The sequence below is a fragment of the Choloepus didactylus genome, chromosome 8 (genome assembly GCF_015220235.1).
Source record: "Choloepus didactylus isolate mChoDid1 chromosome 8, mChoDid1.pri, whole genome shotgun sequence".
Lineage (NCBI taxonomy): Eukaryota > Metazoa > Chordata > Mammalia > Pilosa > Megalonychidae > Choloepus > Choloepus didactylus.
Window position 1 is genome coordinate 98,346,087 of NC_051314.1, and position 21,354 is coordinate 98,367,440.

The following is a 21,354-nucleotide window of genomic DNA, read 5'->3' on the forward strand; positions in this document are numbered from 1 at the left end:
CTAAGAATTTTGACATTGCTTAGAAAGTAAAAGTTTTCATATAGAGAGCTATAATTTATTTTATTACCACATTTTTTATCTTTAACCGTCAATTTTCATTAGACAATTACTGAGGATTTACATGTGCAATATACTTCTGAGACAGTATGTTCAGAACACCGAAGATTGAGACTGAGAATCTGTTTTGTTAGGGAAGAGCCCACCCTAACAAATTAATATTATACTCTTGGTTTTACTATATAAAAATGAAATATATAATATTTATATTAATATTAATTTACCTTATATGATAGCAATAGAAATATTAATGTATATATTTTTTGTCACGACTGGATTTAGTTTTTACTTTCTCTGTTTGCAGGGGTGGGGGGATCGTGTGAGCTAGTCATGAGAATTTTTTTTTATAATTGAATGTTATTGAGATTGTTCACATACCATACAATCATCCAAAGTGTACAATCAGTTGTTCACAGTACCATTATATAGTTGTGCATTTGTTACCACAATAATTTTTTTCAATTTTTAGAATATTTTCATTACTCCAGACAAGAAATAAAAAGAAAACTCAAATCCTCCTACAGCCCTAACCACCCTCACTCCATTATTGACTCATAATATTGGTATAGTACGTTTGTTACTGTTGATGAAAAAAATGTTAAAATACTACTAACTGTAGTACATAGTTTGCATAGGTATATTTTTTCCCTATATACCCCTCTATTATTAACTTCTAGTTATAGTGTCATGTATTTGTTCTAGTTCATGAAAGAGATTTCTAATATTTGTACAGTTAATCATGGACATTGTCCACCACAAGATTCACTGTTTTATACAGTCCCATATTTTAACCTCCACCTTTCCTTCTGATGACATATGTGACTCTAAGCTTCCCCTTTCCACCACATTCACACACCATTAAGCACTGTTAGTTATTCTCACAATGTGCTACCGTCATCTCTGTCCATTTCCAAACACTTAAGTTCAACCTAGTTAAACATTCTGCTAATAATAAGCAACCACTCCCCATTCCTTGGCTTCGTGCTATATCCTGGTAACCTGTATTTCATGTCTATGAGTTTACCTATTATAATTAGTTCATATCAGTAAAACCATACAATATTTGTCCTTTTGTGATTGACTTATTTCCCTTAATATAATGTCCTCATGGTTTCTTCATCAACCTGTGTTTTTTTTTTTTAAGACAGTTTTGTTCACACACCATAAATTCTATCCTAAGTAAACAATCGATGGTTCCCTGCATAATATGCCTTCATCACCATCACCACTATCTATATAAGGACATTTCCATTTTTTCCACAAAGAGGAAGAGTCAGAGAAGGTGGAGACAAAAGAAAAGGAAAAAGAAAGAAAAAAAGATGACAGCTAAAAAGCAACAAAAGGGAAGATAGAATTAAAATAAAGTGTAATAAATCAGACAGCATCACCAATGCCAAGAGTCCCACATCCCTCCATTATATCCCCCTCTCACAGGCATCCAGCTTTGGTACATTGCCCCGCCACATCAAAGGAAGCATAATACAATGTTTCCACCAACTATAGTCACTAGTTTGCATTGATCTGCATTTTTTCCCCCAATACCACCCCATTTTTAACACCCTGCAAGGTTGACATTCATTTTGTTCTCCCTCATGTAAAAACATATTTGTACAGTTTATCACAATTGTTGAGCACCCTAGGTTTCACTGAGTTATATAGTCCCAGTCTTTATTTCCCTCTTCCCTTCTGGTGTATCACATGCCCCTCACCTTCCTCTTTCAGCCATTCTCACACTCATCTTTGTTCAGTGTACTTACTATTACTGTGCTACCGTCCCCCAAAATTGTGTCCCAAACCTCTCATTCCTGTCTTTTCCTGTCTGTCTGTAGTGCTCCCTTTAGTATTTCCTGTAGAGCAGGTATCTTGTTCACAAACTCTCTCATTGTTTGTTTGTCAGAGAATATTTTAAACTCTCCGTCATATTTGAAGGACATTTTTGCCAGATATAGGATTCTTGGTTGGTGGTTTTTCTCTTTCAGTATCTTAAATATATCGCACCACTTCCCTCTTGCCTCCATGGTTTCTACTGAGAAATCCATGCATAGTCTTATCAAGCTTCCCTTGCATGTGATGGATCGCTTGTCTCTTGCTGCTTTCAGGATTCTCTCTTTGTCTTTGACGTTTGTTAAGTGTCTTGGCATAGGCCTATTCAGATCTATTCTGTTTTGGGTATGCTGTGCTTCTTGTATCTGTAATTTTATGTCTTTCATAAGACATGGGAAATTTTCATTGATTATTTCCTCTATTATTGCTTCTGCCCCTTTTCCCTTCTCTTCTTCTTCTGGGACACCAATGATATGTACATTCTTGTATTTCGTTTTGTCCTTAAGTTCCCGGAGACTTTGCTCATATTTTTCCATTCTTTTCCCTATCTGTTCTTTTGAGTGTAGGATTTCAGGTGTCTTGTTCTTCAGTTCCTGAATGTTTTCTTCTGCTTCTTGAGATCTTCTGTTGTATGTCTCCATTGTGTGTTTCATCTCTTGTGTTGTGCCTTTCATTTCCATAGATTTTGCTGGTTGTTTTTTCAAACTTTTGATTTCTACCTTATGTTCACCCAGTGTTTTCTTTATATCCTTCATTTCTCTTGCCATATCTTCCCTCAACCCATTGACTTGGTTTTTGAATTGATTTAGCATGTTTATTTGAAAATATTTAATTGATTGTTTTATTAAAGTGAAACAATAATTCCACTGTATCTGAATTGAGATGTAAGTTTGTGCCTTTGACTGGGCCATATCTTTGTTTTCCCTAGTATGATTTATAGTTTTCTGTTGTCTAGTCATATGGTTTCCTTGATTACCCCAGTCAGATTTTCCCAGACCAGAAGGGACTCAGGTCTCAGAAGAAGTATATATTTAGTATCAGGTTTCCCTGAGCATGTGTCTTGGAAGATTGACACTTTCCTGTGAGGCCTGTAGCCACTGTGCTTTTCCTAACCTGCCCATCAGGTGGTGCCTGTCAGCCTGTTGCTCCCCATTGTTGTGAAGAGGTGTGGCCCCTTTAATTCTCAGTTTAAGTTGTTTCCTTTTTGACTGTTTTCCCCCAGCCCTGGGGTCTGAGTTCTGAAGGGAGGGCAGGCACTAGAGCTGGGCCCCACCTCCTTCCTTGTAGGGAAGATACATCCCCTAGGGAGTTTTCTTCTGCACTTTAATTACTCCTTTGTCTCTTTGACTCTGTTATCTCCATCCCTGTCTGGGTCAGAGTGCTGCAAACTGAAAATGGCTGAGGCTCTCTCCACCGAGCCACTCAGGTTGAGAGAAAGAAAAAGGGAAAGAAAACCCCTTTTCAGAGCCAGTCTACAGCTCTCCAGTTTCGCTTATCGGACAGAGATAGCACCTAGTCTTCTGGGTTCCCTTTCCCAGGACACAGGAGTTTAATGGCTCTCTAAGGTCAGCCATCTTTAAAAGCCTAATTTAATTAATTTTTTTTTCCTTCAGCCCCGCTTCTCTCCACTGGGAGCGACCTCAGGGTATGTTGCTGCTTGTTAGGGGTTTGTCTATGTTTGTAGCTTGTATTAGCAGTCCACATTTGTTAATTAAAACCCCAGTTGGAGCTAGGCTGAGGTATATTCGCTTGCTCCAGAAATGCTGCTTTCTCCCACAGCGAGGTCTTGCAGCTCAGCCTGCTGTGGAGGGAGGGGGCTCCCGGTGCGGTCTGCAGTTATAACTTACAGCTTCTATGCTGCGATCTCAGCCATTCCACACATTCCAGGTTGGTGTATGATGTGTGGACAGTCATGGTTGTCCCCAGCAGTTGTTCCAGATTATTTACTAGTTGTTCCTGGTTGTTTATTAGTTGCTTCAGGGGACTAACTAAATTCCAATACTCTCTATGCTGCCATCTTGCCCTTTTTCCTAGAATATTTTTAATAATTCTTCCAGCTCTGATAATCTATTACCACAGCATTTAATCTGATAATACAATGTATATGAAAACATTTTGTATATAATAAAGATGTCTTACAAATTTTGTGTAATTATTTAAATGCAGAAATATTATCTTCACCCCTATTTTTCAGTTAAAATGATACAATGATTTCTTTTAGTTATTTCATCTAATCATTTTTTATACTTCTTGTCTCCAAACTTGTATATTTGTATAATAGCATGTGTATTGTGTGATCAGGGAAGAAAATGAAGTAATTGTACATGGTTAATAAGAGACATGTTCTTTATGGTGACATTAACATACTGTTTTGTCAAAATCTTGAGTTCATTAAGATGATTTTGTGTAAACATGCATCTTAAATATCTTCCCTTTTAAATTCTGTTGTGTTGCTTGGAAGAACATGTAAAGCTCTTGTAAAGCTTCCAGGCAAATGAAGTGGAATCTGTTAATTAGCGATCTAGGCCCTTCGTACTACTAAAGCTTTTAAGAACATCTGGAATTGTCTTTCAATAAATAAACACATACGTCTCGGAAATTACACACACTCACAAATTATACATCTAATTTTCTGATTTTCATGAATATTATTTAGAATCTTGATCTAACTTCATTTTTGGTTCCTGTGTTCCAATTCATAGTGTTAATGATATTGGTCATCAATATCGTTAACACTTACGAACCTTGAAATAATATTTCATTACTATCCTAATATAATATAATATATATATGGATTAAAACAATGTTCTTAAGTTACTTTCAAAGAAAAATTATTTTTAATTTACCATTTACAGTACTTTAAAAATATCAGATATTATCTTTTGAAATTTTGAATGTAATTTTATTTGTATTCAGTATCTTACAAATCTACATATCTTTCTTTCCTTTAAACAAGTTTTCAGTCATTACCTTGTTGTACAGTGAACATGGGCTTTGAAATTAGGATACCTAAATATGAACCTTGTCTCTTTCACTAGTCAACTCAAGAGCGTGAGGTTATGCTCTTAGAACTTTAATTTCTGCTTCTGTAAAATGTTAATATTTTTAATAGCTGCTTCAAATGGTTGCTCTGTAGAAAAAAAAAAAGACTTCATTTGAGCCAAATGCCAAAGGAAGAATTAACATAATTTTGAAGTTATGTTGATGAGTATCTTCATTCAGTATTTTGAAAGTAGCTTGAAATTTTCCACAGAGAATATTTTCATCCTCATTGATTCATTCATTCATCTAACAATACTAGCAAAAATGTACAGCATGCTAATTACTAGAATGGGTTCTGGGAATACAATGATGAGCAAAAACAACCCTAGTCCTTGCCTTTAATAAACACATAGTTTTGATATGGAATAAGAGATTCCAATCTATTAGGAAGAGTACAGTGGGGATGTGAATTTATATTGGGGAGGGAATCACTGTAGGACTCTTGAAGAAAGTTACTTTTAAGCTGAGACATAAAGAATGAGAAGTAGTTTGCCAAACAAAGGGTAATAATGCTAGGCAGAGGGTTCAGTTTGTGTAAGGTCCTAAGGGGGAAAGAATGTTTTATGTGATAGAAAGGGGCTGGGTGTGGGGTTGAGTGAAGTACAGCTTTGCCAGATGTAGGTAGAAAAGGCTAGTTGGAGCCTATTTCTGGCTGGGCTCTGTAGACCATATTAAAGATTCTGTATTTATCAAGGGGATGTCTTGAAGAATGATTTCTTTCATGTTTTAAGAGCATTACTTTGCTGAATGGAGAGGAAATGAGTAAGTAGGTCCAAGAGTAGAAGAGGGAGAAAGAAGAAAACGTCCCTGCACATGTCCAGATGCGATGTGAGGTTGGCTTTGAGCTGAAGCCAAGAGTTGACATGTTTTAGAGATAGGATGATGTGATTTGTTGATAGAGTAGATAAAGGGTGAGGGAAAGCACTTTGGTAGATGATGAGGCCACTAATTAAAATGGGAAAACTGTAGGAGAAACAAGTTTAAGGATGTATATTAGAGGCTTAGTTTTGAACTTGTTAGAAATTACTGTGGAACAACCAAATGGATTTCTTAATCAGAAAGTTTGTTTCACTAGTTTGGAGCAATGAAGAGGGGTCTTAAAAATCTATCAGGTGGCATTATGCATATGAGATAAAAAAAAATAGCATCTTTGTAATGGTGTTGGTGTATTTCTAAAAATAAATAAATTTTTCTGTTCTTGCCCAAAATTAAATTTCTTTTGGACATGGTACAGATGGAATTCCTGCTAGGTTATTTACTTGGGGTAATTGTTTAAAAAGAAAAAAAAAGAGTTCCCCATCTTTATTTTGAATCAGTTTTCATTTTGCAATTGTTAAGGAATACGATTTTTAAAATTACAGTTTGGTCTTAAATTTAACAATGAAAACATTTAATGCGTGCTTTAATACCATTTTAGCTCTTTGAGGTTTTATTCAGAATCAATTTGAAATATACATATTTCATTCTTCAATTATGCATTTTAATTATACAAAGATGTTTCCTGGTTGTTTGTGTTATGGTCCATTTGCTTTAGGAGAATGTCTTTTAAAAGAATGACTTGTTCTGTGGCAAGAACAAGGTCCTTGGAATGTCCCCATGTTCTTAGGACACACTTTTCCCAAGAACATTTTAATATACATGAAGACGAAAGGGCGTTCAAAAAAACATTCCTTTCTTCTCAGTCCTGCCCTTTATTTTGTAGTTTGATCATCCTGGATGATTTTCTCACTGCTTCCTTAATGGATGGTATGGAAATTTTTCATCTTTAAACCCTGAATTTGAAAAGAAGAATGATCACGGTTGAGTGGTTTGAGGTGATGGTGATGTCCATATTGTTCTTCCTCTGGTCTTTCAATTTTCATTAAAATGTATATTGTCACTATGCCTGGCTAAAAGAATATTTCCTGCTCTTTATGAGTGTTCCTCTGACAGAAATTATTACAGTTATGTGCTAAATAATAAAGTAAAATGACACTATGCCAATGTTTTTTTAAAACAAGAAATCTAACTATGAACTTCCCAAGGACAGAAACAGTCTTATTCATCTCTCTATTCTCAGATTCTGGCTTGAGTATTGCTTGAGAAATATTTGCTTAGTGAGTGAGTGAATGAATGAATGAATGGAAAGGAGAGATAGCATTATCTTTTTGTATACTTTTCTGAAATTACTGAAAGTACATAGTAAGAATTTTAAGTGGATTTAAATAAAAATGGCTGGATGCTACAAAATAAGCAAGTGGTGAGTAAGAGTGCTATTTTGCTAATTCTTAACATTCTCACTAAACAGTACTTAAGACTGTGGCCTCTTGAATTAATTCTGAATTATTTTCACTCTCTACCTCTTTCTGATTTTTTTAACATCTCCCTTCAGTTAAAAACAAAAACACTGATTTTAATTTTTAAATTGCTATCTATTGTCTACCTCTTTTTTAAAGTGCTTATTCTACCTAATTAAATAATGTTTAACCTCTTTGATTTATGATATCCTGGCTTCTTTACTTTAAGCTAAATCATGTAGATTATTAATGCTTGAGTATATAAATTGATTAAAATGATTGTTTGATATAACTGACTTACACAAGACAGACTTGTTCCCCATTGTATCCCGAGCATCTAAATACATAGTTGATGCTTAGAAAACATTTCCTGAGGGAGTAGAAATTTGAAAACAGACAAACCCATCTGTTCTAAAAATGTATACTCGATACTGAAGAAATGAATGAAGATCCTATATTATAATATTGGATACCTAGAGTCATCTAGCTTAATAGTTCTCTTCAGGATAAAATATTAAATGATTTTTCAAAAAATTACAGTTCTGTGACTAGAATGAAAACTTCCAGAGTCAATTTTTTAAAGTTTCACAGTCTTATGAAAAACAGTTTTACGTAGTCTAGGATTCTGGCACACTTGGTTATTTGTATTGAGAAAAATTTGTTTTCTTGTCAGTTTTCTTGCAGTTTCTAGTTATATATAACCCACATTTTGAGCTCTTTTATTTATTTTGTTTCTAGGATGCTGTTTTGATGCAATTTTGTGCAAACAAATTGGACAAGAAGGACTTCTTTGGAAAATCAGATCCTTTTCTTGTATTTTATCGAAGTAATGAAGATGGCAGGTATATTTATCTTTTGGGCATTTGAATTCTGCTAAGAGTGATATTTGAATTATTTTTGTCTCAGAGAAGCTCATTAAATTGATAAATGGAGTAAATATTTTGATATTTTAAAAAATTGATGTGATTTTTGCATTGCAGTAACAATGTATAACTTTATAAGCATTTTGCATGTTTTTCTTGATATTTAAAATGAATTATTTTCAGTTTTGTAGAACCGTTTCTACTATACTTCTCATAAAGTTATGATATTGCCTTAATTGTATGGAAGGAATTATATTTTTGTAGAAACCCAACGTGCTAAGAACATTAATGTATTTTATAATAGAATTGAACTCTAGAACCATTTATTGTGGTGGAAAGTAGATTTTATTGTTTTTTTAATGCTGTAGTTTTTCTCCCAACAATATCTGGGTCTACTTTTCAGTATTATTAGCATTATAATCTAATAAAATCTGAATATTTTTGCCAGTCACAGTTGCATTGGTTCTAATTTGTTTTGAAAATGTATCCATGGGTTATAAAGTAGATTCCAATTATGTAAATTAATAATATAACCCAGTATTAAATGTATTCAACTATTATATTTTGTAATTTATATTGTATTGTCAGTATATGTGGGAGAGTTGAGTGGTTAAAACTATGGGCTCAGGTTCTGTTACTGGGGCTTAAATCATGACCCTCTCACTTAGTATCTGTGGGACCATGGACAAGTTTTTTAACCTCTGGAGCATTAGGTTCCTTACCTGTAAAACAAGGTAATAATCAAAGTGACCTCCTAGGGTTTTTGAGAGGATTAAATGTGTTACTACACAAAACATACTGAGAAGTTTGCCTGACGTATAGGAAGAACTTATATGTCAGCTGTTATTATTTTTATCTAATAGTATAATGTTTCCTTTTATTTTCCTTAACTATTCATAAGAGAAAGTAATAGCTGAAGTAGAAATGTTATTTGGAAATTTAAAAAAAGAGAAGAGAGTGAAAAACTATATCACTACTGCTGCCTTATAAATTAAGTTATACAACACGTTAAGCTTATGTATTAAGTGTATAAAATGTTACATAAAAATAAATAATTTGATATTTAAAATTAATATACCAGGCAGTATAAAATGATGCTTTACTTATGGGAATTTTGTTGATGCAAATACAGAGAAACTGTTGGATAATTTTGTTATGGTGTCATCTTGCTGGATTTTATGCAAGTCCCTTCTATTTTGGTGGTAAAAGTGCCAGAGTATCTTTTGCATTTGAACACTATTTTTATCCATATGAAAAATAATAGAGAGTGAAGAAAATAATATTTGCCATTTGTTTCAAAGGCAGAGAAAAACTAAAGAAAGGTTCAGAGTCTCTGGAATACAATATTTTTTTATTGCTTCTGCTGCCTGAACTACTTTTTCCCCGAATTTTCTATTTTTATTTAGTGTTCTTTATATATAAACATTAGTTGTTCAGTTATAGAATTTAAGTTTATCACACGTTTGATGCTACTGTTGAGACTTTTATCTTTAAAATGTTTTGTAAATATGATACTAACTTATTTATTTAATAAAATTAAGCGTTAGAAAAAAATACAACTAATCCAAAAATCTTTATTCATTTAAAAACAACTGTCAGTAAAATTTGATGAATTTCATTTCAGAAAATTCCATATATAGTTATACACAGAAAACTTGTTCACTAACTAGATGCAAACACACACACACATATATTTAATGAGTTTTGAATGAGTAAAAATATTTATGTGTCTCTATTTTTAACTGCCAAGACTTTCAGTTTTATTTTGAACATTTTTTTGAATATGGAACTATTTAAAAAATTCACCCTGGTAAAAAAAAAAAAAAAAAAACAGAAATGTCTTGATAAATGAAAAAAAATATATTTATAGTATATCCCTGGTTAAAAACAAATGCCTTGATAAATGAAAAAAAAATATTTATAGTATATCCCTGGTTAAAAAAAAAAATGAAAACAAAAAATCCTCAAATGTCTTGATAAATGAAAAATTGATTGCTGCCTGGTATCTTTGAGGCTCCTTTTTGGTAAATGGCTTCAATTAAAGTACTCTAATGCAGGTTATTTAATAAAGGAAAATTTGCTTTTAATACCATTTGTGATATACACATGCACACATTTATATTAATATAGCAATACTTCCGAATGCTAGAAAAAGCTATTATCAGACTTCTATTAGAATTTTTACTAGTTATAGTAGTACTGGAAGTCTTACTAGTGAGATTTTGCTGTCTGTATCACAAATGAGAATGGTTAATTGGAGACAGATGACTACCTGGCTCATAATATCTCGCCTAAGAAAGGTCAGTCACTTTCTTAAGAGGAGAAGTTTCAGGTGTCAAAATACTTAATTACTATAGCTATATACTAGGGATAAAACAGAAATTTTTATTTGATCAATAAGCAGAGAAGCCCAAACCCAGACTGTTGAGTATGTTGTTTTGAAGATGGTTAGTCTGTCTCCTTCCTTCCTTCCTTCCTTCCTTCCTTCCTTCCTTCCATCCATCCATCCATCCATCCATCCATCCATCCATCCATCACTGTATACTAGAATAGGATTCAGGATAGAAACAGAAATCCCCTTTGTAGATCTTTAAGAACGTACTGTATTAACTTGTAAAAGGAGGCAGATGCCTATTTCTAAAACAAACCAACCAATACTGTTCCTTCCCTCCATAATAGGGTTCATATAGGTTATTCTTAAACATTTTTCTATGTTTTCATGTTTTCCCTTTTTTTTTTTTCCGTCTGTGTGTTTTGTTTTGTTTTGTTTTTCTTTTTTCTTTTTTTTCTCTGCTTATTTCTCCCCTATCCATTTGGCTTTTCTTCCCTCTGGTTTAGACAGCATCATTGCCTTTTTTCAGAGTCTTCTCTGTCTGCCTTCTCTCTTTTTAATGCCTTTTCCAGTGGTTCCAAAATTACTTTAAGTGAATGAACTCTGAGAACATATGATCACAGATGTATTCTCCTGAGCCCTAACAATCTAGTGACATGAGTTCCTTAGGTGAGTAAGGATATTTCCAGGGAGGGGATGGCACTAATGCCATAAGTCTAAAGGACACTTGATACCTGTATAGTATTTCTGTCTGACCTCTGAATAGAAACCAACCCATCTTCCCTGATAGTTGGCAAATGGACTCAGAGTCTTTTGAAAGTGCAAATATTTTCTCATGGGGATTAGGTCCTGTGTTCACTGTGGTATTTATGTAATATACTCATGCTGCATGACTTAGAGAAATGCCTGCATTTGCATTGCTTTGTAAGTTCTTGGTAAGGACTGAGTTAAAGCAATGTTGTAATTAAGATCAGTTTAAACATTTCCTAGCTCATGAACTGCTGCATAAATTCACATTAGTCAAGAATATTTCTAGGAGCTGATGGATGTCTTGAGGTTATATGGTTTGGTGGAAACAATCCTAGAACTTGAATCAGAAAACCAAGTTTAAGACTCCATAGATTCTACCTTTTATTAATTGTGTGTTCTTGAATTGCTATCTTCCTCCCCTGTAGGAATTCTTCAGATGTTCAGAGCCAATAGTTCAGATAAAGAGAGAACCACACACTGAGTGGTCTCACTATAAATTCATGATGTTAATCTTAAGTGGACCCTTGGGGCTCCCCAGCAATCCATCAATTTTCCCTCTTTCTCAGGCACTACAGTATCTCTGTCCTCATCCTCCCTCGGCTGATGGTTATGCTTCTTATTTCACAAGAAGATGGAAGCAGTTGGGGTACTTCCTCATGATCCCATCACAATATCTACACATGTACTCTCTCTTCCTGAATGTTTCTGCAGATCTATGATCCCAAGGCCAACTCTTTCACTGATGCCCTAAATCCCATTCACTCGCATCTACTCAAGGACATTGCTCCAGCCTTTCTTCTTTTTCTGTCTTTTCCTTTAGCATATAGTCTTGCTGTATGGTTGAGAAAAATTCCATCTTGAAATAAATTTAAAAGTATCTAAAAATAAACCTTTCACTTGAATAACATTTTTCTTTAAGCTACTCCCATTTTCCCTGTTTGTCTTTACAGCTAAACGCCTCAAAAATGTTGTTCAGATACTCTGCCTCAAGTACTCTTCTCTCTTTTTAAAACCCACTCCAACCAGGTTTTTGCCCATAACATTCCAACAAAACTGCTCTTCTCGGGGTTACTGATGACCTCCATATTGTTAGTTGACCATGGATAATTCTCATATACATTTTCTGTACCATTATGTCCCCCCGGTTTTTATAGAGATTATTTACAAAAGAGCTTTGGGATTTATTGAGTATGCAGAGGATTATTTCTGGTAAACTTATTGCAAAATTCCATTGCTTTATATTATAGTGAGCTAATCTTTAAACTACTAAAATCATGCATCTCTTTTTATTAAAAGACGTGGCAGCCACAAAGGGACCAGCACACTTGTTCTGCACAAAAAGATATAGAGGAATGACGATTAAAACAATATGCCATAATTCACTGATTAAAATAACTGGATATTTATTTTTTTGGCAGTTTTACAATTTGTCATAAAACAGAAGTTGTCAAAAACACTCTAAATCCTGTATGGCAAGCCTTCAAGATCTCAGTCAGAGCACTGTGTAATGGCGATTTTGACAGGTAAAATAGATGACAACTTTTTTGAGGGTTTTGGATGTTCGCTATAGAGTCTGGTATTCACTAATCTTTCAGATTTTAAAAAAATTAGGCTTCTTTTACCTGTGTAAATATATATTTACAAAAGTATGGATGATTTATGCAGAAGTTTTCAAATAACGTTTTATTTATCTATGATGATTTGGGGAAGGGAAAATTTGGCTAATTATAATTTGGTAAACTGATTTTCCAAAAATGTGCAGTGTTGAAATATATTGAATGTTAATTTAATTTTTAGGTTGTTATTTGCCAATCACTCCAGAATTTTCATTGCCTCAAGACTTTCATATGGTATTATTTTTCTAGGAAGGAATAAGTAGATAAATAAGAGGTACAAGACTATGACTGAATATATTATCAACCCACGCATACTCTTGAAATTGCTGTTCGGCTTAACTTTTTCCATGTTTGCTGCTTTATAGAAGTTCCATAGCAGTTGAGTAGTGAGATTGTGGTGTAGTACAAGTAGCTGACTCAGATGACTCTGACAGTCTTTGTACAATATAGCTGAAGATTTCTTAATATAAAAGTTTTTGTTCTCTTATGAAAACTGATTTTAAGATAATATAAAATAATCACTACTCACACCCACAGAAAAGCAATAAATAAGTAAAAACCCAATATCTAAAAAAACAAACAAAAAACAAAAACCAAAAAAAAAGCGCAATATCTTTATTATTTTATCTTGTTGCTTGTATATTAGAAAAGTGGAATTTATTCTACTAACTAATATAGAAGGAACTAACTATTGATTACCAGTTAACTATTAAATTTACTTTACAATTTATTATATTACTTAATTGTAATTTTTTTTCATTTAATATCATAAATTTATTTAATTGGACTCATTCTTTGTCTAAGAAAGTGGTTCTTGCAATGTTCCTGATTAGCAACATAGCATCACCTGGTAACTGCGTAGAAATTCAAATTCTCAAGCCCCAACTCCACACCTACAGAATCCAAAACTCTGGGCATGAGAGCCAACAATATGTATCTTGACAAACCCCTACATCCGATTCTGATCCATGCTGAATTTGAGAAATACTGCTCTAAGACGGTGGTTTTCAAGAGTGGGAAAAGTGGGTGCATACGTTCCCATTAAGAGCTCTGTCGAACTACAGATTCTCCCCTCTTATGCTTTTTTTACTCCTGTCAAAAGAATTAGTACAGATTTTAGAAACTATTTTAAAATGTAAATTGAATTAGCAGAATCACTTCAAATTACTTTCTAAATCCTACAAGTATACACTGTTACCTGATGAAGAAAATGTACAACTCATTTTTAAATTTTCAATCATATATTATTTTAATCTTACTAAGTAACTTTTATGTTTATGTTTATTCCATGAACAGAACAATCAAAGTAGAGGTGTATGACTGGGATCGAGATGGGAGGTAAGATACTCAGTTTATCCTTGCTATTCTTGGTCTTGAAATTTAATATACTCTAGGAAGCAAGTATACTGAAATGACCACATTTTAAATTACAATGTCCAGATTTCATATTTTGCCTTATTTTTCCAAATGCTCCCAAGATGTTCATATGAGATTTTAAGAGTGAATGTATTTCCTTAAGCTTAGCGATTAAAATTCAAGGTCTTCCTCATTTCCAGCAGCAGCATAGATTTTTAAACTTGGATGTGGTGATTTTTTATTGTGTACAAGTTAGAGATATCTAGTTACATAGCTATAGAGTAGTGATTCTCAGATTTCTGCATCTCATAATCTCCCTGAGGAGATAGATTTCTATACCCTATATTATTCATAGAACACTTGAGAACCACACACACACACACACATTACAAACAGACAACAAACAAAGCTCTAGAATTATGTCTGATGCTTGTCACCAAATAGTTACTCAGTGCTCCACAATCATGATCTCCCTCTGCATGTGATAGCAGGTGGTAAAGACCGAAAGAGAGGAAAGAACTTTCTTCTTTAGTGTGTATATTCACTGTTTCTACTATTTTAGTAGGATTGATATTGACACTTATTTTTAGAAGATATTAAACCAGTGGGCCCAGATATGCTCACATCTAACGTTGGCCTGACCAGTTCCCTCTCCTGGTGGTTTCTGAAGGGATGGGACATACATATACCAAAGGAGAATGGTAAATGGTAAAGTAAAGGAAACTTAACTTTTCACTTGGCTAAAGCCCTGAGTTCCAACCTATAGTTCCTTGGTAACCAGAGCTGAAGCAGGAGTTTGAAGCTCAAGGAAGGCCTTTTTCTCCATATTGCATACAAGCCAGCAGCCAGGCCCCAAAAGATGAGAGTGTTGGGACACTTAGGCACTGTGAATACAGGAGTAAATTAAAAAGGGCTTTCCTGTCCTGAGGGGACAGCTCCTATCCCTTCTGCTGTGTGGGTAGGTAAACATCCAATGAGAGTCACATGTCAGCCTGTATATGACATTTGCACATGTACCCACTCGTATATATGGTCCAATAAGTATCCTGGAACTTGACCCAGTTAGTATTTTCTTCTTTTCAGGAAGGAGTGTTAAGGGAGGATGGAAAGACCAGTAGGGATGTTACCTTACAACTCAGCTACACTGAATAGTTAGATAAGGCTTAATGGTTTTAATCTTCAAGTTATATCCCAAACATGATCATGCCAAACAATACTAACACTGCTTGAAGTTTACTCTTAGAGATAATACATGCAATACCACGGATGTTCACATTTCTGACAGGTTATACATTTAATAATCTATTTCTTTAGAGTTCATTTACAAGAATTCTATATGTGTTCTAAAGAAATCTCAGCAGAAAATCTTAATTTTTTTTCTTATAGGGACTTATGCAATCATATATTTTATTTAATCCTATGTATCTAAAATGTCATTTCAATATGGAATCAATGTAAAAATGATTATTGAGAAATTTTATATATATTTTTTATACTAAGGCTTTGAAAGTATTTTATACTTGTGACATATTATAGTTCAGGCTAGCTATATATCAAGTGCTCTATAGCGACATGTGGCTAGTGCCTACCATATTGAACAGCACCACTTAGACTTTAATTGAAGTCCTTATAATATGCATCATAAGAAACTTTATGTAAGATTCAGTGCTTTGTCTGTACTTCATAGAGACTTAGAATCAGACCCTATAGAATGGGTAAAAACTGGAGAAAACCAGTATTATTTTGTGTATAAATTTAATAATAGAAAAACATATTCAGTAAGGTGATGATCTTTTGTGCTGCTTGGAGTCTATTATGTATACCCCATAAAAGACAAACTTCTTTTATTCCACTCTTGAAGGGGCAGACCTATTGTGTGTGGGGCCTTTTGATTAGGTTGTTTCCATGGAGATGTGACCCACCCAGTTGAGGGTGGGACCTTTTGATTAGATTTCTCTGGAGATGTGACCCCTCCCCAATCAAGGTGGGTCTTAATTAGTTTACTGGAGTCCTTAAGAGAGCTGACACAGATCAAGATGCTTAGAGAAAAAAATGTTCAGAGACATTTTGAAGACAGCCATAGAAACTAGAACCAGGAAAGACGCTAACATGAAATCCAGAATTTGTCCCGGAGAAGCTGAGAGAGGACCCCCAGACACTTAGAAACGTCCTGGGAGAAACAAGTAAGAACGCACAGGAGCTGAAAGAGAGAAGCTAAGACAGAAGCCTAGAGATATTTTGGAGAAAGCAATGGAAACCAGAAGCTAAACTCTCGGAGAGGCCCAGCAGACTCCAGCCAAGTGCCTTCCCATATGACAGAGGAACCCCAGATGCCACTGGCCTTTCTTTAGAGAAGTTATCATCTTATTGATGCCTTAATTGGGTCACTTTCATGGTCTTAGAACTGTAAATTTGTAAACTAATAAACCCCCATTGTAAAAGCCAGCCCAATTCTGTGTTTTTTTTGTTTGTTTTTGTATTTTGGCAGATTTAGCAAACTGGAACACCTTTCAATCTAGATACTTGCTGTTCTGGTTTGCTAAAGCTGCCTTTATGCAAAGTACCAGAAATGTATTAGCTTTTATAAAGGGGATTTATTAGGTTACAAATTTACAGTTCTAAGGCCATAAAATTGTCCATACTAAGGCATCAACAGAGGATACCTTCATTGAAGAAAGGCCAGTGGCCTCTGGAACACCTCTGTCAGCTGGGAAGTGACATGGCTAGCATTCTGCTGGTCCTTTGCTCCTGGGTTCCAGTTTCAAAATGGCTTTCTCCAAATGTCTCTGGGTTTCTGTCTCTCTTAGCTTCTCTTTCTCAGCTCCTGTACATCCTTGCTTGTTCTCCCTGGATGTTTTTCTTTAAGCATCTAGGGGTCCTCTCTTAGCTTCTGCGGGGCAAATTCTGGGCTTCATCTATTAGCTCAGCGTTTCCAAATGACTTTCTGACTGCGTCTCTAAGCATTTGGGTGGTCTGTCTCAGCTCTTAGCTCTCTTAAAGACTCCAGCAAACTAATCAAGACCCACCTTGAATGGGGGGGGGGGTCACATCTCCATGGAAATAATCTAATCAAAAGATCCCACCCATAATAAGTCTGCACCTACAAGATTGGAGGCATGACTTTTGTGGGGGACATAATAGATTCAAACCACTTGATTACAGTCACATTTTATTTTACTAGTTAGTGTATGTCAGGTAATTGTGGTAATGATGATATTCATGGGTTGGGAACTTCAGGGAGTGGTGTGATGTGGGTCAGAATTCTGAAAATGTTTTTAATCCAATTCATCATCTTGAAATTTATTCTGAATCAAACATCTTGTTGAGGCATACAAATAATTTGGTAATGCTGGTAAGAAAAAAGTAACCAGTTGATATTAAATTAGGAACCCTGAGCTAATCTAGAATAAAAGAAGCATGTTACCTGTCCTTTTTTCTTTCAATACATTGACAACAGTCTGCAAGAACGGTGGAACTGCCGGACCTTAGTATGAGTAATCAGTCTAAAATGTACCTAATTGTCACCAAGTTAAGCCTCTTTCCGAAAATCACCCCCATAATCCCCACCCTTTCTTCAGGGGATATGAGGGAAGAATATTTAAATTCCATATTAGAATTGAAAAACTAAAGTGCTAGGGCTTGTCTGAGTTATAGAGCAATCAATGGTGGTGTCCTACAGAAGCTTCAATTGCTTGAAGTTTTTTCAGCTGAATTTGTAGCTTAATTTAAAATCCAGGAAGCATTAATGGACCAACTGCATTAAAACCATGTGGCTCTAACGTGAGATTGATTGGAAATGGGCCACCCAGTAGACAGTTGTGTACCAGGAAATGATAATTTGATGAAAAGGCTGAGCTGCTGAGCTTCCAATCACAAGATCCAGGCTTTGTGAGGTCTGCTGAACCGAAAGACTAAAAGATTGATTATTACCACTATGTATTTTATCAAATGTAGTTAATTTATATAATGATACTTAGTATAAACAAGAGCAAACTTCATTATCTGTGAAATCCTATACAAATGCTATCATTTTTTAGTATGCTACCTTTAAAGATAATATTTGATAAATGCATTTGATATTTATATTCTTATAAATTCTGCTTACTAGGGCAGTTATAATTAAGTATCATGGTAATTCTGCAGATTTAGACGTAGACTAGCTCATAATCTAGGAATATATAAAGGTCATATTTCTGGATTTTTTTTTTTTTTTTTTTTGAGGAAGGTAGATTTGCCATCAGGATTTGAGATAGTTACAACACTTGATAAACAATGTGAACTTGATTTTGCTGAAATATTTTACTAGAACTTTAAGAATCAATGAAGGATGGTGTTATCACAAAAAATTCTTTGATGCTGAAAAGTTGCATTAAAGTTGAAGGCTTATGACTAGAAGAAAAGCAGAGAAAGTTAGCAAAATCTGGGGCAGCTGATATATTGTCACCTGGAATTGAGAGGACGGGTTTTTGTGGCAGTCAAGGGAAATTGCACGTCCCCTCTTTATTTTATTAATAATCATGGAATTAGTGGTTTGTTTCCAGTCACCCCTGGAAAAAACACTACTATTCCTCATATGAATACAAGTTTAGACAGTAAAAATGTGTGCAACCCTATGCATTTAAATAGGGTCACTATAACTACACTTCAGTTAAAAAAGTTCTGTCATTTCTGTGACCACTCAATTTTTAATCTCTTAGCTATTTTCAAAAATCTTGCTATGCTTGCTAGGACTGGAAAAGATTAGACAAGAGGGGGAGCATGGGATATCATGACATTGGAGTAAAAATGGAAGAGACAATAATATCTGAAGTTGTTATTCCCATAGGGATGATCATGCAAATTTTTGTGCTGAAATTGAAATTTATTCAATAATAATAATTATATTAAATTAGAGAAATTTAATATAAAATTTGTTCACAAATTCTTATTTGAGTTATCCTTCAGTACACACCTTAAATTTCTCACAGTGATATACTCCAAAGCAGAAGCATGCCTAATGAATTCAGCATTCCTGCACAGAACTGTACAAGCCATAGATGTGTGCGTAACTGCAAATGTCGTGATTCATTGTGTACCAATTCATAAGCCTATTACATCCTCACAAGCTATTTTGATTAAAGATTCATTATTTGCTCTAAATGTAGGTAGCTAGAAACATTCTTAATAATTAGAAAAATGTATTCTAATAGTATTCTTTTTTTTAAGTGTACTTCTTTCACAGAAAGAAAGGAATGCATCCTCTTGGTCTACATTCAAAATAGAAAGTAGGCATTGCCTCCAATCTTTAGGTAAAGACATGGATCCCAAAGTCAACTGACTGACTCAAGGTCACATTGTGATAGAGGAAGGGATGTAATGGGATCAGTACTAATTTGCCATTTGTACACACGTGCACAACTAGTTTAATGGCAGCTAAATAAGCATGATCCATTGTATCCCAGGCAGGGTGGCTTTCAGGAGAGTCATGAGACGCTCCAATAAAATGCAGTATTTTCTGCCTCTTTTTTAATGCCTCTAGTGTGACTATGTGGGTTTATTTCTGTGAGACAATAACAGAAGATGTTTTAAGGAGTTGGGGAATAACTCATTAATATGATTGACATGTGCTATTCTTTGGGATGGAATATAATTGATGTGGAGCAAAATTGTTGCTACTACTGGCAAGGTAACATTACAGTTTGACTGGAATATTAACCTGAGTGCATCTGCAATACTCATTCAACAACGCCCATTGGGTGTCAGGCCCTGAGTTAGATGGCAAAAATACTGAGATCAATGTACCACCTTTCTTGACTTCAAGTATAATACAGGCTAAGAGTGAAGATATATGAACAGATACATATGATACGACATAGAAAGTGTGATGATACATACTGGGTTTTTCTCAGAGCAAAGAGGAAGAGCATAGAGCAGGAAAAGCTTCTTGGAGGCAGTAATAGCTAAGCTGCAGAGTAAGAGATAAGTGATGCGGGGGAAGAAGATGTCAAAATTGGGGAGGTTAGGCAAGTTTTTAAGTAGGGACTGCTATAGGTTTCAGGTGTAATTGTAAATATACGTAACACCCATCTTTCCACTATTCATGGAGCATAGAAGTGATGGTAATATCTAGTTAATTCAACAATTTAGTCTTTTGCTCAAAACGTTTAAAAAACAGATTGCTATCTGTAATAGTTGATCAGTTTGCTCCCTCCAACTGTAAATAATATATACATGATCAAAAGTATTGACAAAACAAATTAGAGATGTAAACAGACACAAACCAGATAAACAGCACTAGAGTAAGCACTATTATTTTGCAAATGCAGTCAGAGAGCTTGGGATGCCTAACATTGAATGATTAATTTCAAAGGAAAGAGCCAGGGAGTATTATTGAATCATAAGGAAATTGGTGGTTGTGATTTATTATCTGAGTACTTTCCATCATATTTCTTCGGGTAGTGAGAAATGTTTTGATATTACAGTATTATGAACATTTACAAATAGTAAGGCAAATTAAAAACCTCCCCTAATTTTGACATCTTCTTTCCATTTTAATCTAGGAATAGTTGATGATAGGGCAAAAGATAATTATGAGAATAATCAGTGAAATCTACCTTCAATATTCTCTTTAAAGTACATATCTATGATATAATATACAGTATCTTAAGTAGAAAAGGTTATAAAGGATATCATCTATAAAAATTTTCATGTACTGTCCCCTTACCCACCCAAATTCTTCATATTTATTCTTGATATGAAGCACTTTATATATAGGTGGCTATTTTATGGCTTTCTCCACTTTTTTCTTGTGTTTATGACCTTTGGAATATCCTCACTTCTTGATCATCCATTTCCCTGGATGCTGAAGGGATGCAATAATGTGTTTTCTTTACCTCACAGAAATGTCTTAGAGGCTGAAATACAATTTGAGACTCGCCCTTTCTCTACTACAACACAAGGATAACATTGCATTTATGTGACATGCAAATTCAGTGTTTTATTCAAAATAATCATCTTGAACAAGATTCAGAATTGAGAATAGTATTTTATTCATTCTTTCATTTATTTATGCCCTGCCTTACTCTGAAAAGGACCCAAGGCAGTTTACAGAAATGCATGTAGTAAGACACGCTAAAGTAAATTGTGTGAGGAAATTGAAGCCAAGGGGGAGAAATTAGGAACCTATAGAAGACAGCGTATCATGAAGTCATAACTTGCTAGAGATATTCCACAAATTTGGCTCTAAGCTGTCTAATAAG

The 21,354-nt window shown here is 34.5% G+C and overlaps 1 protein-coding gene across 2 annotated transcripts in view; it reads left to right on the forward strand.

Annotated features, from left to right (window-relative positions):
- The window catches only part of CPNE8 (copine 8), a 252,147-nt gene that overhangs the window by 140,232 nt on the left and 90,561 nt on the right, over positions 1–21,354 (forward strand). Inside the window, exons 1-4 of one of the 2 annotated variants that reach the window (XM_037845647.1) lie at positions 6,469–6,737; positions 7,938–8,041; positions 12,563–12,667; positions 14,057–14,098. In XM_037845647.1, coding sequence (XP_037701575.1) covers positions 6,714–6,737; positions 7,938–8,041; positions 12,563–12,667; positions 14,057–14,098 — 275 coding nt within the window. In that variant the 5' untranslated portion in view covers positions 6,469–6,713. Of the gene's footprint in view, positions 1–6,468; positions 6,738–7,937; positions 8,042–12,562; positions 12,668–14,056; positions 14,099–21,354 lie in introns of those variants that run through there. The other variant, XM_037845646.1, reaches the window with a different exon arrangement.